General features: G+C 41.2%; 4 protein-coding genes across 9 annotated transcripts in view; all 4 read left to right on the plus strand.

The window, feature by feature from the left end:
- Nucleotides 1-967: 967 nt before the first annotated feature.
- cdc16 (cell division cycle 16 homolog (S. cerevisiae)) lies at nucleotides 968-5,931 on the plus strand. Its single transcript, XM_088382587.1, has 18 exons — nucleotides 968-1,203; nucleotides 1,358-1,412; nucleotides 1,731-1,828; nucleotides 1,980-2,018; nucleotides 2,150-2,284; nucleotides 2,476-2,635; nucleotides 2,702-2,796; nucleotides 2,996-3,129; nucleotides 3,209-3,288; nucleotides 3,534-3,583; nucleotides 3,649-3,722; nucleotides 3,796-3,921; nucleotides 4,038-4,190; nucleotides 4,271-4,334; nucleotides 4,412-4,473; nucleotides 4,550-4,685; nucleotides 4,862-4,952; nucleotides 5,086-5,931. The coding sequence occupies exons 1-18, from the start codon at nucleotides 1,156-1,158 to the stop codon at nucleotides 5,337-5,339; spliced, it is 1,854 nt and encodes a 617-aa protein (XP_088238713.1). The 5' UTR covers nucleotides 968-1,155; the 3' UTR covers nucleotides 5,340-5,931.
- Nucleotides 5,932-5,988: 57 nt separating this feature from the next.
- On the plus strand, nucleotides 5,989-10,210 carry upf3a (UPF3A regulator of nonsense mediated mRNA decay). Of its 3 annotated transcripts, none has more exons than XM_088383861.1 (10): nucleotides 5,989-6,195; nucleotides 6,760-6,866; nucleotides 6,942-7,048; nucleotides 7,395-7,493; nucleotides 7,624-7,734; nucleotides 7,944-7,999; nucleotides 8,064-8,222; nucleotides 8,290-8,423; nucleotides 8,940-9,234; nucleotides 9,547-10,210. In XM_088383861.1, exons 1-10 carry the CDS (start codon nucleotides 6,064-6,066, stop codon nucleotides 9,742-9,744), a joined length of 1,398 nt encoding a protein of 465 aa, XP_088239987.1. In that variant the 5' UTR covers nucleotides 5,989-6,063; the 3' UTR covers nucleotides 9,745-10,210. The 3 variants fall into 3 exon arrangements, with proteins under 3 accessions (XP_088239987.1, XP_088239988.1, XP_088239989.1); XM_088383862.1 differs by having other exon boundaries at nucleotides 5,990-6,195; nucleotides 8,940-9,222; XM_088383863.1 differs by lacking the exons at nucleotides 5,989-6,195; nucleotides 6,760-6,866; nucleotides 6,942-7,048 and adding an exon at nucleotides 7,070-7,214.
- A 305-nt stretch (nucleotides 10,211-10,515) lies between these two features.
- Nucleotides 10,516-16,162, plus strand: asmtl (acetylserotonin O-methyltransferase like). Of its 4 annotated transcripts, none has more exons than XM_088383747.1 (16): nucleotides 10,516-10,561; nucleotides 11,175-11,275; nucleotides 11,350-11,481; nucleotides 11,609-11,656; nucleotides 11,841-11,905; nucleotides 11,978-12,042; nucleotides 12,388-12,493; nucleotides 12,813-12,996; nucleotides 13,077-13,223; nucleotides 13,416-13,572; nucleotides 13,754-13,953; nucleotides 14,023-14,155; nucleotides 14,327-14,467; nucleotides 14,545-14,667; nucleotides 15,214-15,441; nucleotides 15,943-16,162. In XM_088383747.1, exons 2-15 carry the CDS (start codon nucleotides 11,183-11,185, stop codon nucleotides 15,417-15,419), a joined length of 1,800 nt encoding a protein of 599 aa, XP_088239873.1. In that variant the 5' UTR covers nucleotides 10,516-10,561; nucleotides 11,175-11,182; the 3' UTR covers nucleotides 15,420-15,441; nucleotides 15,943-16,162. The 4 variants fall into 4 exon arrangements, with proteins under 4 accessions (XP_088239873.1, XP_088239872.1, XP_088239875.1 ...); XM_088383746.1 differs by having other exon boundaries at nucleotides 10,537-10,561; nucleotides 11,171-11,275; XM_088383749.1 differs by having other exon boundaries at nucleotides 10,537-10,561; nucleotides 11,171-11,275; nucleotides 12,394-12,493.
- A 333-nt stretch (nucleotides 16,163-16,495) lies between these two features.
- Nucleotides 16,496-21,944, plus strand: part of LOC148394061 (uncharacterized) — a 41,256-nt gene continuing 35,807 nt past the window's right edge. The window contains exons 1-2 of the mRNA XM_088383491.1: nucleotides 16,496-16,843; nucleotides 17,516-17,598. Coding sequence (XP_088239617.1) covers nucleotides 16,763-16,843; nucleotides 17,516-17,598 — 164 coding nt within the window. The 5' untranslated portion in view covers nucleotides 16,496-16,762. The remainder of the gene's footprint in view (nucleotides 16,844-17,515; nucleotides 17,599-21,944) is intronic.

Raw genomic sequence — 21,944 nt, forward strand, 5'->3', positions numbered from 1 at the left:
GTCTTTATTGTATTAGAGTGAATCGGGAGGGTTTCATGGAAGAGCTTAGTCCCAGGAGAAAGAAATATACAGCTCCACCTTAGAGACAAGTTACATCCTCTATCCTTTGTGAATAGAACACCAAATAGGCTTCATTAACTTTAACCCTATTAGAATAGTATTGGCTTCTGACTTTCTTAATGAACATACTTAAGGAGCACACAATAACACAGTGGAAATCTACTGAATGGGCTCTTGACTTTTTAAAGGGTTAAGAATAATATAATATAATATAATATAAATGTAAATATAATATTGTATTGGTCCGTGGGGACAAGCGGTACAATATAATGTAATATCCATCCATCCATCCATCCATCCATTTTCTATACCGCTTGTCCCCACGGGGGTTGCAGGCGTGCTGGAGCCTATCCCAGCAGTCATCGGGCAGGAGGCGGGGGACACCCTGAACTGGTTGCCAGCCAATCGCAGGGCACACAGAGACGAACATTTGCACTCACACCTAGGGACAATTTGGAGTGTTCAATCGGCCTACCAAGCATGTTTTTGGGATGTGGGAGGAAACCAGAGTTCTCTTAGAAAAGCCACACAGGCACAGGGAGAACATGCAAACTCCCCACAGGGAGGAATCGAACCTGCACCCTCCTAGCTGTGAGGCGGACGTGCTAACCGGTGCCCCACCGAGCCACCGTAATGTAATGTAATAAATAGAATTGAAAAGAAAATTAGAATGGAACAATAAAATGAAAATAAAAGATCAACACTCTAAATGAATGAATGAATGAATGAATGAATGAATGAATGAATGAATGAATGAATGAATGCATGCATGAATGAATGCATGCATGGATGAATGCATGAATGCATGAATGAATGAATAACAGACACTAGTGACACCACATTTTTAAATGAAAAACGGTAAAACTTGAGAATTTCAAGAGGAACCTTTGCGCGTATCTATTTGTTTCTTTTCGGCGGAGTTTAACGAGGTACCGGAAGTCGAAGGGAAGCCGCGGGTTTGATTTTACTGCAAAGAGAGGCTTGCACGTCTGTCACAACTCAGCTGCATGTCCTACTGTTCTAGTTTCCAACTTAGCGATGACATCTGTTTGATATTTAGGGAACCTACGTAAAATAAATCAGTAAATAAATAAAATGAATCTTGACAGACTTCGAAAGCGAGTGCGGCAGTACATCGACCAGGTAATGTGAATGCTATGTGGAGTGTATCCAGCCTAGCTAGTGTTATCCTGCATTCAAACTACTAATCACGACAAAGAAACTGTAGATATGGTGCTTATTCTTGCAACATAACATTGTGCATTGTGAGTAATTCCTGGGATGTGTGTAATTTCAGCAACAGTACCAAAGCGCGCTGTTTTGGGCAGACAAGATAGCAACTCTTTCTCATGGTAAGTTGTCGTCTTTACTAGCCGGTGTCAAGTATCAAGATGTCATTTTTGAAAACCCGTGCACGTCATATTACGTAGTAAGAGCTAAATATTGTAGCGACGCATAACATTTTGGCATTGGCGATTTTGCCGTGAATGGTTCTGATTGGTCAATCGCTGGAGCGAAGAATTCTGGGCCTGCAGCGAATTGGCTATTTCACCGCGATTAATCATTTATTAATTATTGAATCGGCTTAAATGTTTGTTTATCCTGTGACATAATTTAATCTAAACAATGACTGACCCACTTTACTCTCTTTCTCGTTTTGCGCGCTATAGAAGATCCCCAGGATATCTACTGGCTTGCTCAGTGCCTTTTCTTGACATCACAATATCACAGAGCCTCGCATGCACTCCGCTCGAGAAAACTTGACAAGGTACGTCCAGCCTCATTGTACAGAATGTTTGGCCTGGCAAGTTTATGCCATAGAATGAAGTCTGTGATGAATGCATTGCTAAACATGTTATTTTTCAAATGAGGTACACCACTATTCACTTGTATTGTGACATTTTCCCATCCTTACACAGATGTATGGAGCTTGTCAGTATCTTGCTGCACGATGCCATGTGAGTAACTTTGATATATGGTGGAATTTCTAGAGCCGACCACAATACGTACAATTGTGCTGAATTGAATGTGTTAAAGTGATACTGATCAAAAGTTTTAATGAAGTGATGAATGGGTGACTGTCTTCTAGTATGCCGCCAAGGAGTTCGAGCAGGCTTTAGATATTTTATCAGAGGAGGTAGGCTTTAAGAAGCTGCTGGACAGGAGTGTGAAGGAGGAGGTCGGGACACCAGAGGCAAACAATTGGGACATGTCGCCTGCCTCCGTAAGTCGTAAGATGCACCACATACTCAACATTCAATGCCTTGCTTCATTCTTGCCCCCTTCCCCCGGTCCTCCCAAATAGTCAAATTCAATATGTCTCCATTGTGTGTCCATTGCTAAATAGAAATTGTGATGTCGAACACCCATTTGTGCACATTCCACAGTGGATTGGGATTAGTGTTCATATTTCAGATCAGCAGCTCCATCTGCCTCCTGCGCGGCAAGATCTACGATGCCATGGACAACCGGCCATTGGCCACCTCCAGCTACAAAGAGGCCTTGAAACTGGACGTGTACTGCTTCGAAGCCTTTGAGCTTCTCACATCGCACCACATGCTGACAGCTCAGGAAGGTAAGAGAGGCATGGAAATGCAGTTGGAAATGGTTGTAATCCTGTCTCCTGTTCCTTGTTCCACAGAGAAAGACTTCTTACACTCACTCCCGCTGAGTCAGCAGTGCACAGAGGAGGAGGAGGAGCTGCTTCATTTCCTATTTGAGAATAAGTTAAAGAAGGTACTTAGATTGGACTCCATTATGCGTGCGGGATAGACTGGACCGGGCCGTGATTCGCAAAAATGCACGTTTAATTGATGCTCATTGAAATGCATGTATGTTGTTGACGGCATTATCGCAGAACATGTACTTATGTCCAGAACTTGGGCTAAATAACTTTTTTTATGTTCTTAAAGAAGTCTGTGTCTCAACTTGACAGTACAACAAACCCAGTGACCTGGTGGTGCCTGCCATGGTCAACAATCTGCAGGACAACTTGGATGTGGTGGTGTCCCTGGCCGAGAGACATTATTACAACTGTGACTTCAAGATGTGCTACAAGCTCACCTCCACGTTAGTCGACCTGCGCTCAGATTGTTCACGGTGGTTAAAGTGCCCTTAGCTCACTGTCTTTTGCTTTTGTGTCTTTTAGGGTGATGGTCAAAGACCCCTTCCATGCTAACTGCTTACCTGTGCACATAGGGACACTAGTAGAGCTGGGAAAAGCAAATGGTAAACTGTTTTTTACATCTGCAACATAACTTACAAATTAAAACGCCCAATCGGTCACTCACTTTGGGTGAGAGGCTGGGGGACACCCTGGACTGGTCACCAGCTAAGTGCTAACCCTAAATTAATTTGACCAAGCATATACAAACATAAATACACTCATTGTGTAATATTAGTCATTCCAGCAATGAAGTCATACATCTCTTGTGTTTTCATGTTTGTGTCTCTGTGTGTATTTTTCCCCACAGAGTTATTTTATCTATCGCACAAACTTGTCGACTTGTATCCCAACAATCCAGTAAGTGTCACTTCTCTCATCCCATTTTGATTTTCAATATTGAGCTAATAAAAACACATTTCCAGGTATCCTGGTTTGCCGTCGGCTGCTACTATCTCATGGTGGGCCATAAAAATGAAAATGCCCGTCGCTACCTCAGGTACTTGCCAGTGTGGATGTTTAGGGGAAGGTCAAAGGTGTTAGCCCAAGCTAATATTTGACTTTTGCCTTAGCAAAGCCACCACTCTGGAGAGGACGTATGGTCCGGCGTGGATCGCCTATGGTCATTCCTTTGCCATGGAGAGTGAGCACGACCAGGCCATGGCTGCCTACTTTACAGCCGCACAGCTGATGAAAGGGTATGCCCCATAATTTATGAAGATAGGATTTTCTCTGGTTTAGGAAAAGCAGAGAAAATCCTATCTTCATAAGATCTAAATAAGATTTTCTGACCACATCTTTCGTTCCGGTCCAGGTGTCATTTGCCAATGCTGTACATCGGTCTGGAGTACGGCCTGACGAACAACTCAAAGCTGGCCGAGCGCTTCTTCAGCCAAGCGTTGAGCATTGCTCCAGAGGACCCCTTTGTCATTCACGAGGTGGCCGTGGTTGCTTTTCAGAATGGAGAGTGAGTCTCACACACACACAGACACAGGGTTAAGTCTTGGGGACAAATTGTGTAAAACCTTTTCCACGTCTTTTTTTCAGATGGAAGATGGCTGAGAAGTATTTTCTGGATGCCATGGAGAAGATCAAAGCCATTGGGAACGAGGTAGCCATCTCTCGTAACAATTTAGAATAAATATTATATTTATTTATGTTCTAATGTTTCACACGATTTGACTCAAGGTGACTGTAGACAAGTGGGAGCCTTTACTAAACAACCTGGGTCACGTGTGTCGCAAACTCAAGTAGGTAACATGATATTATTCATGGTAAATTTGCACTTGATAATCGATATAATAAACTTTGGGTATGCATTTGCAGGAAGTACGACCAGGCTCTGGAGTACCACCGTCAGGCGCTGGTGCTGATCCCTCAGCATGCCTCCACATACGCCGCCATAGGATACGTGCACAGCCTCATGGGCGACTTTGAGAGTGCTATCGACTACTTCCATACAGTAATACTTTTTCAAATCTAATAAGATCAGCGGCCACTACATTCGGTACAATTTATTAGTCAGAGTTTTGAAATAGATAAAACATTCTCTCTCGCTCTCTCTTTCGCTCTTATAGTTTGTCTTGGATGGATTGGGCTTTAAATCATCGAAGGTTTATTTATTTTTTCCCCTTCTAGGCACTTGGACTCAAACGAGATGACACTTTTTCCGTGACAATGCTTGGCCACTGCATTGACATGTACATTGGTGAAACGGATGCCTACGAAGGTATATTGCACTTGTTTTTATCTTGCTTGTTTAAAAATAAAAAGTAATATATTATAATAAATTTAAATACGGTATTGTTTAAAGTGTTCTTTTTCTATCATTGACATCCTTTTCCAAATTTGTGCCCGTGAAGTTACCGACATCGGCGACAAGGTCAAAGAAAGCGCCAATACGCAAACGCTGATGAAGGCAATCAACGCGACAGAGCTCAACGAACCGCTGGCCTCCCCGCGGCTGGAGGACGCCAACGCTATGACGGTGGAGACGCCGTTGTCTCACCAGGACAAGATGGTGCTTGACGTGCCTCTACGTCTGTCCCTGACGCTGGAGTGCGACATGTACGAAAGCGACGTCATGTTGGATACCCTGTCGGACACCAGCACGTGATTTTGATTTAATGGGTTGTCATGGAGACACAACCCAGAGTGGAAGGTTCTGGAAGGCAATCCAGAGGCATGTGCCTTTGAGGATCTATCACAAGACACCTGGACTTTGACGACTAGTCTCTGGGAAGAAGCCTAGTTGTTTGGAGCCAACAGACTTAACCTCAGAACTTAAGACTTTTTTAATGCTTCTCTTCTGTCGATTTTTCACCATGATGTAAAACTTAAGACGAAAATAAACGTAGACAAAGGTGCAAAAAGTCTATTCAATAAATCATGAATTTTAGCACATAAGTGTGAAGATTTTAGTACATAAGCATGTGTGTGAGAGAAGACATATTTGGCTGATAGTGTATAAAGGTTCAGTGGGAAATCAGACCACTGTTCTTTCTTACAGTCATGTCATTTGCATTACATTTCATTTTGATCTGTAATATGTCCTTTTGTTTCATTAATATTGATCAAGTGTTTGTCCCATCCATGATATAGGGCGTATTATATTATTGAAATTGTTATTTTGATTCTTTTTACATGTGTTTCTGTACAAGAGCCTTTAAGATGCTTAACAAAGACAAAATAAATACATTTTTCCTTCATGACGACTTGCTTAATACGAATTAAAACGGCCCTGTTGCTCGTGTCCCATCCTCTCGCGATATGTGCATGTCCTCTCGCGAGCGCCCTGCCAGCTCACGCAGAGTCCTGTCCGTGCACGGAGATGGAGCGAGATGAGGTCTGAAAAGGAGCAAATGACGGAGACTAAGGACAAGGGCGTCGTGGAAATAAAGTTGAGGGACAACTCGGGAGACCAGGACAACATTCCCAAGCAGAAAGAAGAGAAAAAGGAGGTTTTTACGAAGGTACGATGAGGTCTGGCGAGCAGCCTTCTGTGATATTATTTACGATATAGGGCAACATGGCGGACGGCGTTTCAGCACCATGGACAGAGACACACCAAAACGTTTGTTTCCTCCAAATAACGTAATTCCATGTAACTTATTGTTTGATATTTTGAATTAATGGGCTCATCTCCATTATAAAATTCATAGTTACTCGCCTCTTTACCCTTTTAAGACACTGTTTACCTTATTATAGCACTATATAACATGTACATGTGGTCAGAGGTCCAAATACTGTGCTACAATGGCAATACGTTATGGATTGCACACTACAGCAGCAAAAAAATAAAAACTTCTTCAATATGAGGAATAGTAGGGGCGTGACAACAAAATTTAAATCCTTTTATTCCCCCCTGAAAGACCAATGCCACTAGAAAGAGATGAAACAAAACAGTGTTTCAATATTGCCAATATATTAAGAAATAGGGACGTTATGACATCCGAATGTATATATTTTAATAAAAATATATAAATTCATTAATTTTCTTAAAATAAGTAGCTGTTATGTGTTTCACTGATGGACAGGTGGTCATTCGAAGGCTCCCACCTCACCTGACCAAGGAGCAGTTGGAAGAACAACTCAGCCCGCTTCCTTCGTTTGATTACTTTGAGTTCTTCCCTGCTGATCAAAGGTATCAATACATAACGCTTACATATACAGTAAATACAGTATATCATTACATTCATGACCTCCTTTCTGTCCATAGTCTGTACCCACATTTGTTCTCCAGAGCCTACATCAACTTCAAAAACCAGGATGATATCCTTTTGTTCAGAGATAGATTCGATGGCTACGTCTTCATTGACAACAAAGGTGACGCTGGTGTTATTTTCTTTCTTCAATACCGCTCTGTGTTTTCTTATTGAAGCACTGGGCAAAATGGTGGAGAGGATCAAAGTATTTCACTGCTTGATGCTTACAAACATTGCTAATGGCCAACAGAAGCCTCCCTGCACCCTCTCTGTTAATTTTCTATCAGGTATTTTGAAAGAGTGAGCTAGTATGTCAGATATAATGGGAATGTGAAAATGAACTTACGACAATTATTTATTCAAGTAGTTGGGCATCCGTAAAAGACTGCAGGCTAGCCATAGTTTGTGAAAATATGATTTTCAATACACTGATGATAGTTTTGACAGAATCTTTGATATTCAAACAGGTCAGGAGTTCCCTGCTGTGGTAGAGTTTGCCCCCTTCCAGAAAGTCTCCAAAAAGAAGCTAAAAAAGAAAGATGCTAAATCTGGAAGTATCGAGGAAGGTAATGCAAGCAATCCCACAATCAGATGTTAAAACTCTGCCTCTGTTATGGTTCTATTTCAAAAAGCAAACAAGATTGCTTGATTCAACACCACACTGTGTCGTTACTTTATTGTCACATTCCCCCTTAGATCCGGAATACAAACGCTTCTTGGAGAACTACTCATGCGATGAGGAGAAGTCGATGGCCAACCCTGAGACCCTTCTGGGGGAAATTGAGGCTAAAACCAAAGAGCTTATAGGTAAGTTTTGGACTTACTTTCACCATTTAGTGTCACAAGTGGGCTCATGCGAGTGAGATTTTTTTCAAAAAACACCACCACAAGTAAGGTCAAGGTAGGCAAGTGAGACTGTCCCTTCCCCTGCCTATGAAGAGTAAAAAGAAAAAATAACTTCTATATACGTGAAATAATGTTTTATTTTCAATCTATTGTCTGGTGTTTATTTTTAGCCAAAAGGACAACACCCCTGTTGGAGTACATCAGAAACAAGAAAATGGAAAAACAGGTATGGCAACAAAAATAAATAATTTTACCAAAAAGAGAAAAACAAATCACTCGCGTCCTTACAGCGAATACGAGAGGAAAAGCGTGAGGAGCGACGGCGGCGAGAGTTTGAGAAGAAGCGACAACGAGAGGAGGAGAAGCGAAAGCGACGTGAAGAGGAGCGGCGTAAACGGAAAGAAGCTGAGAAGCAGAAGAAACTCACAGACAAAGACATCAAAATTAAGGTAACAATGCGCCTTTATTGCACGTGTATCTCCTGACCTGAAACGATACTTTGTGTTCATTCACCAGCTGCTGAAGAAAAGCGACAGGGACGATGACATGGACTCAGACCACGTAAAAGACAAAAGTGAAGTTGGGGAAATGGAAAGGGAGAAATGGGAAAAGACGGCTGGACAGATGAAGTCAAAGGATTCCAAGGAAAAGTAAGAAATGTCATCCATCCATTTTTTTGTACCTCTTCTCTTCCTTGCTGATAGCTGAGTGATAGGGAGGAGAAACGCAAGCGTATATGAGCTATAGAAAAGGAAATAATTCGGTCTTTATTGCCCCCGGGGGGAGGGGGGGGGGGGGTTACAGCAGCAAAAGACAAGAGTGCAAGAGATTAAAAAGCCACACAATGTAATAAAAAAGAAACATCAAATAAATCAGACAAGATATATATATTTTTTTAAGAAAGTCGCCATCTTAAATAAGTCAAAATAACTACATATATTTCATTTTGTATTTCATTGCACAGAAAATATTGAACAGAAGTGACACTGAAAGTGTGCTTGATTTAGTCTTAGCGCAGGTACACCGAGGACGTACCTGCGCTCCCCCCCCCCCCCCTCCCCAAGTCATCTGGGCATAAGCTTCAGATCACTTAAGTCCTCAATGATGAAAAGTGTTCCATAAAATGTATGGTTCAGTATGTGCAGTATTTGCAACTTCTTCAATAGAAGTCAGCCTGAAAGTGACAAGGACCAGCAGCAGTGCCGAAGGCAGCGAGACAAGGAGCATCGCGGGAAAGATGACGACAGGAAGCGTCAGAGGCACCACTACGACTTTGACAAGTTCACGCGGCGCAAAGATGAGACCAAGTGGGGCAAGCGTTACTGCCAGGACCGCACCAAGAAGGAGGGCCATCACCACACCTACTCCTTCTGCCCTGATAGCGGCGACCAGCAGATGAAGGAGGACAGGGACGAGCTGGCAAACAGAAAGGAGCGCCTCCGAAACAAGGTGAGCGAGAAGGTGAGCATGCGAGGGATTCATTGGATGATTTTTTTTTTCCTGCTCTACACTTATTTGGATTGATCAACGGTCAACATCAAATCCTCCAGAGCTACTGTAAATACACACAATTAGCACCATTTTTTTTTGCTAGAAGTGGAATTTGTGAGTGATTTGCCCTCAAAGAGTTAGCATCTAAACTTCATGTCGAAATGGGTCTCTGATCATTTTGGCAGTTAAGTTGATGTTAGCGGAAATGGGGTATCGGAAATTTTGGGATGAGGAAACTATCGAACCAAAACCACTTGGTGGAAACATGACTTTTGTCTGCAGGACCGCCCGGCCATGCAACTGTACCAGCCTGGCGCACGAAATCGCAAGGGTGTCAACTCGGCTGGCAAAGGCTATGACTGCATGCCAGTAGGCCACTCGCCCGAAGGAGAGGTGGCGGGATGCTTCGAGGTGGTCGCCATGGCAGCGGTGCAGGACAAAGCATATGACAATAGCAATGATGAACACGGGCAATTGTAAGAGAATAATGGTTTCAAACCAATCATCATATTTATCTTCTGACAGTGTACATAACATTAAATTATTTTCGATACATTCCACTATGTTTGAATTGTATAAATGAACGGCACAAGGAGTTTTATTGTGGAATGAAAATCATATGGTGAACTGTATTGACTATATTGTCAAAAGTGGGAAATGTGTGGATGTTGATACACCTGCACCCCCTCACAGGTGTGCTACCTAGTGGCAAGGGTATGCTTGTATTCATCTTTACTGTGCTTGTGGGAACGTTTTAGCTTTCATCCATGTCATCCAAAGCAAAGCATTACGATTATCATTCAATGGACATTTCTATGAGAAACGTCCGAGAAAGTGAAGTATTTTTTATTCTGATGCAGAAAACTTAACTCTAATATGCTTTTAGGCAATCTTGTTTTAACCCCCACGTACTTTGCACATGAGAAAATAAATGTCATGAGAGAGACTTACTGATTTTTAGTCTGATTTGAGGACCTCTCTCTCTCTCTCTCTCTCTCTCTCTCTCTCTCTCTCTCTCTCTCTCTCTCTCTCTCTCTCTCTCTCTCTCTCTCTCTCTCTCTCTCTCTCTCTCTCTCTCTCTCTCTCTCTCTCTCTAAATCTATTGAACTATCAAACTAGTTATATATGTTATATATGTGTGTTTATTCAACTTGATATTTTTATTTATGATTAACCTGTTATTTTGGGACTTGAGTTTTTGTGGGCCGTATCAAGCATCTCATTGGCCAATCCACTCGACGTGTGACGTCATCACGTATACCTACGTTGTACACAGTCCAGTTCCGGTCTCGCAAAGGTAAGAGAGAGAAAACAAACTATGAAATTCGTGTCTTTTCCCCACAAGCTGCAAAAAAAGCACATTTTAATTTTCTCCATGCTACTGGTCATGCATTTCTACATATTGTCATTACGTGTGTGATAATTTAGTGACCGTATAATGTCAACAATATCAACCAAAATGAGTGAATTGTGACTTCTACGTTTGCTGCACAGTCCAAGTTTTCGGTAGAAGTAAAACATTATTTTCGCTTTTACGGACTTACGCATATACTTATGAACAGGGCAAATTCAGACATTTTTATTCAACACAGCTTGTATACAATAACATCAAATTATGTCATTCTAAATTGCTGTCATGTTATACAATGTCTTCGTTGTCGGAGCGAACCAGAGTCTTAAATAAGACGACTATGTTTTTAAACCTGGAAAGGGCGAATAATTTCGTGTACACGTCATTCACAGTTGCCTAAATCTCAGTAAAATTAAGTTTTGAATATTTGACAATTTGAATGAGTGAAAAGCTCTAAACTGGTAAGTGAACTGCAAAATTTGCTGTCATGAAGTTGTTAGTTAAGGTTTCTAGCTGTTTGTCATGTCTTGTTGATTGCCTCCTTGTACTGTCAAGGCAGCTCTAACCATGGTGCTGAACCCCGTCATCTCCAAACTAGCTGGTAAACTGGTTGTGTTGGCGAGCGCGTCTCCACGGCGACTGGACATCCTTCGCAATGCTGTAAGAGTCAGGATGGAAATTGTGACAACTTGTGTTGTCTCTTCTCTCATGTCCCATCTCTCGTCTCACTTTAGGGCCTGCGCTTTGAGGTGGTCCCATCCTGGTTCAAAGAAACTCTCGACAAGCGACTGTTCAAAGCACCTCAGCAGTACGCTGTGGAGACGGCCAAGCAGAAGGCACTGGAGGTGGCGAGGAGGATGCCCTGTGTGAGTTCACTGTATATGCATTTCTTTTATTCTACATGCTACACATGTACATTTATCCGTGTTTCTAAGATTGTGGAGCCTGTTGGACAGCAACATTAATGGGATTTTTCTCCTACTTGTGTTTTAGAACCACCTTAAAACTCCAGACATAGTGATCGGAGCAGACACGATTGTGGTAAGTATTTTCTTTCAAAGTCAGTATTATTTTACTGCATATTATTTGTATACATTTGTGGTCTTGTTCTGAAACAAGGTTGGTGTTCGCTGCTCATTCATATCCTCACTCACCTACCTCATGCACATTTATACGCTGTATATAAAGATATCTTTTTTTTTAAATTTCAAATATACTTCCGCAGACAGTTGATGGCATGATTCTTGAGAAGCCACGCGACAAGCAAGATGCATACAGGATGCTCTCGAGGTAAAGTCTTTAAATAGATAGATGGATATATTCTCATATTGATTATGATTCTCTCCTGTTTTCTTGATTTAGTTTGAGTGGTAAAGAGCACAGTGTCTTCACAGGCGTCGCCATCGTGCTCTGTTGTCAGAAATCAAGTAAGATGTGTTTAATGAGGCAACAAGGCAGATGATTTGCAGATAGCCTATTTAAACTCAAATAATGAGAATGAGTCTCAATGAATATTTCGACTGTTGCACATCAGTATAAATCACAGGATGATTTATAATCCAGTATACTTCACTTCTCATCCCTAGTTGTAGGATTCTAGTTCAAAAGGGTCATGAGACTAGATAGAATGCTAACAGTTTTTTTTATAATGCTGGTATAATATGTGTAATGCAAGAATGACTTTTTTCCATTACATAATTTTTATCATGATTTGTTCCTCATTCTTTTTCTCTCTCGTGACATACTTTTTTTTTTACTTTTCCTCACCTGAGATGAAGAGGATTACCAGATAGTTGACTTTTACGAAGAAACCAAGGTGAAGTTCGCCGACCTCTCGGAGGACATGCTGTGGGAGTACATTGACAGCGGTGAACCCATGTGAGTGCGATCATGTAAGAAGAACTTTGGACTCTGATGTCAGTGTTGTTAGCTGCTTTAAGTTTCATCCGCCAGATATAGTATTTTACATACAAATCGTGCCAACCGGGTTTGTTTGGGGTCATGAACTGGATTACATTTTCAGTAAGTGAGGAACACAATATCTTATTCTTTTAAAAAGTCAGAAATGTGTTTATCAATCCCAATTGTCTTTTTGTGATTTTTTTTTTTTTTAAAGCATTTTGATGTATCATAGATTTGTTTCTTCCAGTATACTGACAACAAAATATGCGTGTGCGTGTGTCCGCGTGTGTGTTAGGGACAAGGCGGGCGGCTATGGCATCCAGGCTCTGGGTGGGATGCTGGTGGAGTATGTGCATGGAGACTTTCTCAACGTTGTGGGTTTCCCCCTTAACCACTTCTGTAAAAAGCTGGACCACATTTACAACCAAAGAGGCAGTTGCCACGGCGACACTGTTCCAGTTCTACCAGTCGCAAATCAGGTAAGCATTTACAATGCAAATCACCAACACACTTTTTTTCTAAAAATTATAGATCATTTATAAGAGGTGTCCTCTTGAAGGTGGTCAGCAGCTCATCTGGACATTCAGAGAAAATACCACCAGCTACTGCCACTAGGGGGCAATTCAATGAATGTGAGGACAGTGAAGAAGCCAAAGAGGACCTACAGAAAATCATTCAACTGATGGATGGATTCAAAGCCTCCAAGGTGAAAGGGGATCAATACTTTAAAGTATTTTTCACACAGTTGACTCTTGCCAATAAGTTGTAACTGAGTTAAATTATTGTAATGCAAGTATCAGGTGCTATTGATTCACTACGAACTAGTCCAAAGAAGTGCTGCTTGATTTCTAGGGAGGTGCATTCAATATACAATCTGTACCACAAACAACTCTTCCAGGCACTCTTTACAGCTTCCAAGTTGGGCATATTTGACTTGCTCCAGCGCAGACCAGCAATGGATGCGGTCCAGGTGGCCCAGGAGCTGCAAACATCCGTCAAGGGAACAGAGCATCTGCTTGAGGCATGCCTCTCGCTAAAACTCTTAAAGAGCACAAGTTAGTCAACATTTTGCATTCTCATCACCTCTGTAATGGAGATTTCAAGAACAATTAGATGTTTGAGGTTTTGAGGAGGCTCATGTTTTGTGAAAATGTTGACAGCTGATGCCATGTCAGACTTCCTACTATGCATTCTGTAAGACAATAGTTATGATTTTTTTTTTTTTTCTCCTTCTAGACTGTAAGACACCGTCATATGAGAACACAGAGCTGTCCAAACGCTTCCTGCTGTCCGACGCACCATCGTCCCTGCTGGGCCACTTGGCGCACTGCAACGACACCGTGTGGCCACTCTTCAGCCACCTGGAGAGCGCCGTAAAGGAGGGCGTCCAGCAGCACCACAGGGCCTTCTGCAGCAAGTCTGAGGACTTATTCCAGGTTAATATGCCAAAGAAGTACTCATCATCTTTAATCCTTTAAATTCTAATGATAGATTTTTCCGCAAAGGACTCAATCTACAGGAGCCAGGAGGTGAGGCTGAGGTTCATGAAGGCCATGCACAGTATCGCTCAAGTGACCGGCAAAGCGGTGGCAACAGCTTTTGACCTGTCTGCCTTTAAGAGTGCTTGTGACCTCGGAGGTGAGAATGCGTACAACTCCTTGGACTCAAGGCTGACGATATTAACGATAACTTTTTTTAATTGACAAAAACCCTCAACAATCCACTTTCTGATCATTTTCACTTTGTCTTGAAATGAATGCTAACAACCGACAAGTAATTATGTCTTTTTTTTATTATTATTTTTGGAAGGCTGTACAGGTGCAATGGCATTGGAATTCGCAAAAGCTCACCCGGGGATGTCCGTGACAGTGTTCGACTTACCGACTGTAGTTGAGATGAGTCCTCGTTTCCTTCCACCGTGCACTGAAGAAAAGGTCACATTTATTGCAGGTATTGTTATTATAGCTTGGATCAAACAGACCGCTATTGTGAACGCTAATGGGGCTCTGTGCTTGTGACACGAATAGGAGACTTCTTCAAAGATGCCTTACCCAAAGCGGACTTGTACATCCTTGCGAGAATTCTTCATGACTGGTCAGATGACAAAGTGAACCTCTTGCTCAGCAAAATTGCAGACGCATGCACGCCAGGTACGTTTCACAATGTTGTACAAGAACACGTGATCAAACTAACATTATTTCTCAAATATGACAATAAACCTTGACTGCATTTGTTGTCCTGCATGCAAAGGAGAGTTAGCAAAAAGGTTCTTCAGTCGGACAAGCTTGTTTTTTTTTAATATTAACTTTTCCTTATCTGTAAAAATGTAAACATGACCACCAACGCAGAAGGAACTCAGAAGAAACCAGCAAGCTTTTGCCAGTTGGGATGTTCTGTTAAATCCCCTCTTTTTATGTTGTTGCTCACTTAAAAAAAAAAAATGCAGCTTCTAATACAAATGGAATGCGTTCGTCATGTGGGTGCAGAAAGCACAATATTGAGGAAACACAATTCAGATGGTGCAGAGTTTACGGAAAGCAAAAGGGCCCCTCGTGTCGGTATCAGTTCATAGACAAATTTGTGGAAATTTCAAGGATGCTCTTTAACTTTCCCTTTTGGTGAATCCCTAGTTATCAGATTTCAAGCCTAAGAATCAACTTCAAGACTACTGTGTAAAAATGCACTCGTGCTGTTAGGTTGTGGCCTGCTGCTGAGTGAGATTTTCCTGGACGAGGGTAGAACAGGGCCAAGTCGCGGGCTGCTCCAGGCCCTCAGCATGAGCGAAGGCAGACAGAGGAGCGCCGACGAATACGCTGTGCTTTTGAAGGGCCACGCCTTTGTTGCCACCGCTATCAAACAGACGGAAAACCTGCTGGATGCAATGCTCTGCATCAAAGTCTGACCCCCGCTTCAACACTCCAAAGGTCTGCCAGCCTTAACAACAAGCACAAACTACCCCAAACGCCATTGCATGTCCCAAATTCCGATTTAATGGTCTTCTCACCTACAGTAGAAGATACTTTCAGGCAGTATTGAATGAACCCAGCATTTCTAATTCAACACAAGAGCAAATGTGATGGTCTGTGCTACTCAGATATGCACTATTTCTAATAATGATAATATGTATCACCTTTAGACTATATTTAATACTCTGTGCTCTTCCATTGTACTGAAACTAGACCATTTAATTTATGTGCATGTTCATTTTTTTTCTTTTGTACATTTTTTTTAATTCACATTTGGAAGTTGCCTGATTCTGGTCTGAAGATTATTACATTAAATGTGTTATTCTGCAATAAAAGTTATATGTGTATCTGGAAGCATGTAGAGCAAATCCATCTTAAAACAATTGTTACAGGATTGTGCCACTTTGGAGAAATGTTCTGAATAGATGTTTGCTTGAATTCATTTAACACTTATTGCAGGCTGTGCTGTTGTCATTGCTGAGACCATGTTGGATGAGTGGTCCACCTACTCAACCCTGCAATCTTTGAACATGCTGGTCCAAACTGAGGGCCGAGAGAGGACGCAGAGAGACTACGCTGCCTTGCTAAATAAACACGGCTTCGGAAACACACGTGTGGTTCACACGAGGAACTTCCTCGATGCTTTGCTTGCCATTAAAATGTGACAAAAACGAGAGAATTTGTGCTCATCTATTTTCATTCACTTGCCAGAACCTGTTCTTTCATTTCATACTTTGTGACAGACAACATCAATGTAATCCATTAGATGTCTTCTGGATTTTGTCATGCATTCAAATGGTATGATGAAATCACAATTAGATCAGTCTTTAAAAAATCCATATACGCCCTTCAGCGTCCCGAAAGAGTTGACACACCCTTGTCTGTTTGCAGACATCCTCTTTCCAAACTTTTAAAATCCTACACGCACGCGCACACACACGACAGGCAGGCGTCCAATCAAATTCTTTCCTTGACGTACCGTTCCTGTGCAATGTCGCTCTTTAGAAGCGGAAATCCATTCTCATTTAAAACGGCGTGCAAGAGACGGTCGTGCATTCGCATCAGTACAACAATAATTTCTAAATCATTTACTTAAAATCCTACTGTGTGTAGTTTACTCTCAAAAATAGAAACTCCTGTTCTGTGTGGCACCTCAGTGATTTGTTAGTGATTTGCAGTATATTTAAAAAAAAAAAAAAAGAAATCAGGGATAAAATTATTAGAGCGTGCAAAAACAGGAAGAGTATGGCGCAACTACTAACCACTAACCAACAACGCCATGGGAGCGAGGAGATTACTGCATAGTCAGAGAAAAAGACTCATGCACACTATGGAGGACCTGCAGAAGTCCACAGTAAAGGTGGGAAAATTTGTCCTCACAACATAAAACAACTCTGTGTCTGTCTTGTTAGACCAATTATCAATTATACTTCATCTATCACTATAAAAAAACAATTGTTGGCAATATAAATGTATCTTTCCCACGTGTAAAAAAGTATGGTGATTTTATTTATGGTGTGCGGTCTGGGATTTCTTTACTGGACCAAATTTCAGTTCCAATTTTCATTAAAAAAAATACATCTTATTGATACAAAAATTAATCAAAGGTAGCACTTCCCCACTATATATGTAGTCAAAACATTTTACCCCACACTATTTAGTTAAATGTCTTGATTACAAATTAACTTTATCATCTATGGTTGCAAGGTTTGCATTTATTGCATTATTAAGACAATCCCCTTTTTTATTGAATAAAAAGCAACTCAAAAGTAACTTGACCTTATTACTCTACACGGAGAAGTATTATAAAGAAACATACTATTGTCAAATGGAATAAACAAGACAAAGCCGTTGGTGAAAAAAACGGTATAAAAGTCATGTGTGGATTTTGCCACATGATTAGCACAAAATGTGAAAAAGTTCAAGGGGTGTTAACACTTTTCCAATACACTGTCCATGCATTGTGATGCCTCCAGTTTGACCTTATATTTCTATTTTATGCTCATGTTACTTTTGGCTCTTTTCTTGACAGTCGATGACTGCTCAATGGATTGCTGAGTCACGAACAACCACTAAACCTTGTGAAGAAATTGATCCCACGCCAGCCACACAAAGGTTAGTTGTGTTTTCCATTATACAATGAAAACACTGATGTTGGGCTTCCAAGACATGAAAACAGGGTTGTCGTCACCCAAGCTCAACCTTGAAGGTCTCCATATCTGTGTACGAGCATGTACATCTAAGGCTCCTTAATGAAAACCATTCAAGTCAATGACAGTTAGCACCGATCAAAGAGCTAGTGTTATTTTGATAAATACCTCAAATTTTCCACCGTAACTTTAGTAAAGCGATCTGGTGACATTAAACGCGGGGCGTACTGTACGTACGTGTCGGTCTGTCGTGTAAGGCCTCAGTTATTTTGTCCAAGTGTATTTTTGACATCTGGCACCTGGAAGTCATCGCCATTCCTCAGTATGGTGCTTTGATATCACAACCACTCATTTGAGGCCTTTTGCTGTTGGTCCATTGCAATTGCACCAAAAAATGCTCCCAGATGTTCCCAGGCTTGACTTTTTTTTTTTTTTTTTAGTGTTTGAGTTTATGCTTGTGCGATAGCCAATAAAAACATCCACAGTGTTGTTAAATGATACTTAACAAAAGCTGTTGGAAGAGTTGAGGTTGGTAAAGTTTGGGAGAATTGTTTGGTGTGCTTTAGTAAGTGTAACTCCAAGTGTGAAGTGTAGGGGGCAACATTGGACAACATTAGGGACTGTTCAATATCGAATGAAATTTCACGTGAGTGACCAACAGGGGGCGCGCTTGTATAGTAGGGATATTTCAAGGTGGATTAAGTCCACTGTTGAAGGCCAACAATTTCACAGCCCACCTGAGTTTTTAAGGATTGAGTGTTATAGTACCTTCAGGCTTTGATTTGGGGTTTTGGCCGAGTAAATATCAGTCATGACAAATAAATTATGCAAATATTTCAGTTTTTAAATCACTGTGACTTAGCTGTGTCCGAACACTCCCAAAACGATGTGTACAATATCATTTTTAATATTTGGAAAAAAATATATATATAGTCAAACACCTGTTTCAAAATGGTGGTTTATCAAAGTGTTTGACCCATGTCTCATATCAGCAAATGTGTAAATTGTTCAAAGTGAGTTGTGCTATATTGATTTGTTTCAAGACAAAGAGGGGGGGGAAAATAACCTCAAGGCATGTAACGCTTAGAAATAGCAATGCGGCCCTTCTCTGCTCTGTGCTGGTTTTTTTTGGTTTGACAGCTTGAGAACATGGCTCTAATGGCAACGAGTTTTTTTTTTCTTTTTCCATCTATTGTTTTAGGACGAGTGAGATTAGCTGGCCTTTTGTTTCAAGTCTGTATGCTAAGCAATGCATTGGATAGTAAGCACTGCAGTTATAGATTGCGGCGGTCGTACCTGGATGGTACAGACATGCTCCTCTATTTATTTACGTGACGTCAAGTGGTTGCAGACGGGACTTTTATCCGACCCGCCGACGACTCTTTGTTGTTATTTTCAGGATTTCTCCTGGGTGCAGCGTAAAAGTGCTGTCGACAAGACATTCCGGCATGCACATGCTCGCATACATCTTACATGTACAATAACATGCTTGCTGTTGTGTCAATCAAGTGAATTTATGGTTCAATAAAGCCTTTTATTGTCTGGGATTAGGACAATAAAAAGAGCATGGTCTAATTTAGCACAACAACAATATGCAAATATGATGGGGGGGGTTCTAAGGCAAATAACAAGTGCAAAACGTCTATTCATTTGAAATAATGCAGAAAGAAAATTATAAAATGCACGGACATATAGAACCAACATTCTACATACAGTATTTGCAAGATATGTTAAAAGAGTAAAACTTTGACAAAAGGCATTTATTGTTTTTATAAATGTGAATCTTTAAATGTGATCTTTTTTTTGTGCGCTAACATCCTCCATGTTGATGGCGTCTCCTTAAGAAATGGAAATAAACTGTTTGATATCGCACTCCAAAAGTAATTATGATCTTTCACCTTTTGCAAAATGCAAAACAAATATTTAGCCTCGTCGCGAAGATATTTAAGGGGTTGACGTCTGCAGCGTCTCGTCGTGTGTTCGTCTCAACTCGGAGACGTCACATCAGACACGACAGCTGTTGCAAACATGGCGGCGACGCTCCTCTCGCAGCGCGACGCTGACCTTTCCTCACGACTCTGCCTGGCTGTGGCTCATGACAACAATCAAACTAGCGTTGCTAGCTAGCATCTGACATATAAATGATATGCATCTCCCGCTGCTCCCATGGCAACCGCCTTGACTTTATTGTTGGCTGGCTTTGATCCTGCTACGCTTTGATTCATTTCTCCTTTCAGCCTTTTAGTTAAACATATCATGTGAATTTGGAGCTTTGTTCGTGACAGGCCCCCGTCTTTTTCCTTTCGCCTCGCTCCCGACGCCTCCCTAGAGGAGTCGCAGAGGAGGAGAGGAATTCCGCCCGATTCAAAGACTTTTCTTGACTTCTCCTCTCTCCCTGGGCCTCGCCTTCCCTTGCTGACCTGATCCCTGTTGCCCTTCGTATGTTTACATGCGGTTTAGTTTGACTCAGGCATCAGTTATATCTAAATGTCCAAGTTGGGGTTTTATTATTATAGGCATGCAAGGGGTGATGTCATAGGCCTCTAATATATTGACTTTATTGTGGCAGGTATATGTGTTCCTTTCGAAATTTGAGGCAATGCTACATTATCGTTTTCAGTGTTACACAGCGTGTTATGAGACCTTCGGTGTGTGAGTGGTAAAGCTCTGTCATTTTAGCGCTGTGGTTTCTTGACCAGTGGATCAGTGTGTGTGTGCACAAGCGTGTGCCTTACATCAATCTTTTTATGTTGTCACAATGTGGTGAGCAACCACCTCATGTGAACTTTAGGCCTGGGTTAGCTCAAGGTATTGTGTTTAAAATTGTAGTTCTGGTGGTACTGAGGGCAAGCAAGTGTGCAGGAAATGAACGTTAAAGTCAGTCATGACAGAAACAAGACCACATTTCCTCATAAATGTCAAAATTAAAGACGTGGCTACGTGTTTCGAAACTGGTGATTCGAGAACAGGCCACGTTCTAGTGCCTATGCCACGACTTTTATTGTTTGCCACTTATTTTACTGAGTGTATGCTCGCCTACTGAACCAGTTGGCTGCAGAAGTAATTGCCGCTTTTTTTTTTTTTTTAACCTTAACACGACTTACCTGTCTTTGCATTATTACATGCAAAAAGCACACTGCATCGGACAAGCAATGGAGGGAAACAAAAGTATGATTTTATTTTGTGGACTATGGACACATTTGATCACAGAGGAGAGTAAGGTTATCATGAAAATGGAGTGCTTCAGCAAAGTGGAGACTATGGAGTACATATGGCAGGATCCAGAGTGAAATCACTGCAACAAGTGAACCTGAGTCACTGAACATCTTCTGGATTCGTTTTTCATCAGGCATGGCCTTTTAAATGTAAGGGGAGCAAGAAAATTCATTGCTCCAGCAAAATTGAAATTGAGAACTTTATGCATCCCCAACCACCTGGCAAAAAGATACTGGGCACCGCAGCAAATTGGAGACTGTGGAGCAAACTAATGCAGTGTCCAGTGCTAGATCACAACATTATAAGCTATTGTTAAAGAAATCAAGGCCATTAACATCACCAAGCTTAAAATTTGAAATGCATGCTGGACAGTGACAACACATCACTCTTTTGAACGTCTGATGTTAGTGATGCTGACATGTAGTCAGCTAGCACGTACACGACTCGCATGATGTGCAAAGACTGACATCTCATTCGGATGGAAAGATGTGTGCTGTTTTTGGTTGTTAAAAAACATGATCATGGCAAAAAATGAATTGTTGATGTATAATCAAAAAGGGATTCTAACACCACTACAGTTTGTGTTGTTTGCTCATATCAACATATCAAACGACTTCATCTGTCAATCTTTGATAATAGAATATTTTAATTTATCTCCACAAATTGTGTCTGATTGATGCCCCCCCACCTCCTCTAATTTTGATCCAAGACAGTTTTGCACAGCCACAAAAATATACACTTGCACAATCTTATGATTTTCAATACAAATACCATATCCAAAATATTGACTTGTGATTTGTTGTAGTGTGATATTTGACCAATGGAGGGCAGTATGACTGCTGGCAAAAAAAAAGCCCCTTTTTATTACTGGAGACATGGAGGGTTTCGTTTTCCATGTTTCTCACATATGTAAAACATTGCAATGATACCCTTTGAATTAAAAAAATTATAAGTATTAATCAAATCACTTTTTTTGCTTTCTTGCTTTATTTTTAATTTGTAGTACCTTTTAGTCACTCCTGTATCATGTTTATAATTTTTAGCAAGTGTCAGATAAAAAGTGTGCAATTTGTTTGGATCCAAGTCAACCGCAAA

Source organism: Syngnathus floridae, chromosome 8, assembly GCF_059516105.1.
Source record: "Syngnathus floridae isolate MCC-2025c chromosome 8, RoL_Sflo_1.0, whole genome shotgun sequence".
Taxonomy (NCBI): domain Eukaryota; kingdom Metazoa; phylum Chordata; class Actinopteri; order Syngnathiformes; family Syngnathidae; genus Syngnathus; species Syngnathus floridae.

Coding starts and splice junctions, on each gene's coding strand:
- upf3a (XM_088383861.1), top strand. CDS start 6,064: ATGAGGTCTGAAAAGGAGCAAATGACGGAGACTAAGGACAAGGGCGTC. Junction 6,867..6,941: donor TTCTTCCCTGCTGATCAAAG/GTATCAATACAT, acceptor TTCTGTCCATAG/TCTGTACCCACATTTGTTCT. Junction 8,000..8,063: donor ACAAGAAAATGGAAAAACAG/GTATGGCAACAA, acceptor GCGTCCTTACAG/CGAATACGAGAGGAAAAGCG.
- cdc16 (XM_088382587.1), top strand. CDS start 1,156: ATGAATCTTGACAGACTTCGAAAGCGAGTGCGGCAGTACATCGACCAG. Junction 2,797..2,995: donor TTGAGAATAAGTTAAAGAAG/GTACTTAGATTG, acceptor TCAACTTGACAG/TACAACAAACCCAGTGACCT. Junction 3,584..3,648: donor ACTTGTATCCCAACAATCCA/GTAAGTGTCACT, acceptor ACACATTTCCAG/GTATCCTGGTTTGCCGTCGG.
- asmtl (XM_088383747.1), top strand. CDS start 11,183: ATGGTGCTGAACCCCGTCATCTCCAAACTAGCTGGTAAACTGGTTGTG. Junction 11,657..11,840: donor TCGGAGCAGACACGATTGTG/GTAAGTATTTTC, acceptor ATACTTCCGCAG/ACAGTTGATGGCATGATTCT. Junction 14,156..14,326: donor GAGTGCTTGTGACCTCGGAG/GTGAGAATGCGT, acceptor TATTTTTGGAAG/GCTGTACAGGTGCAATGGCA.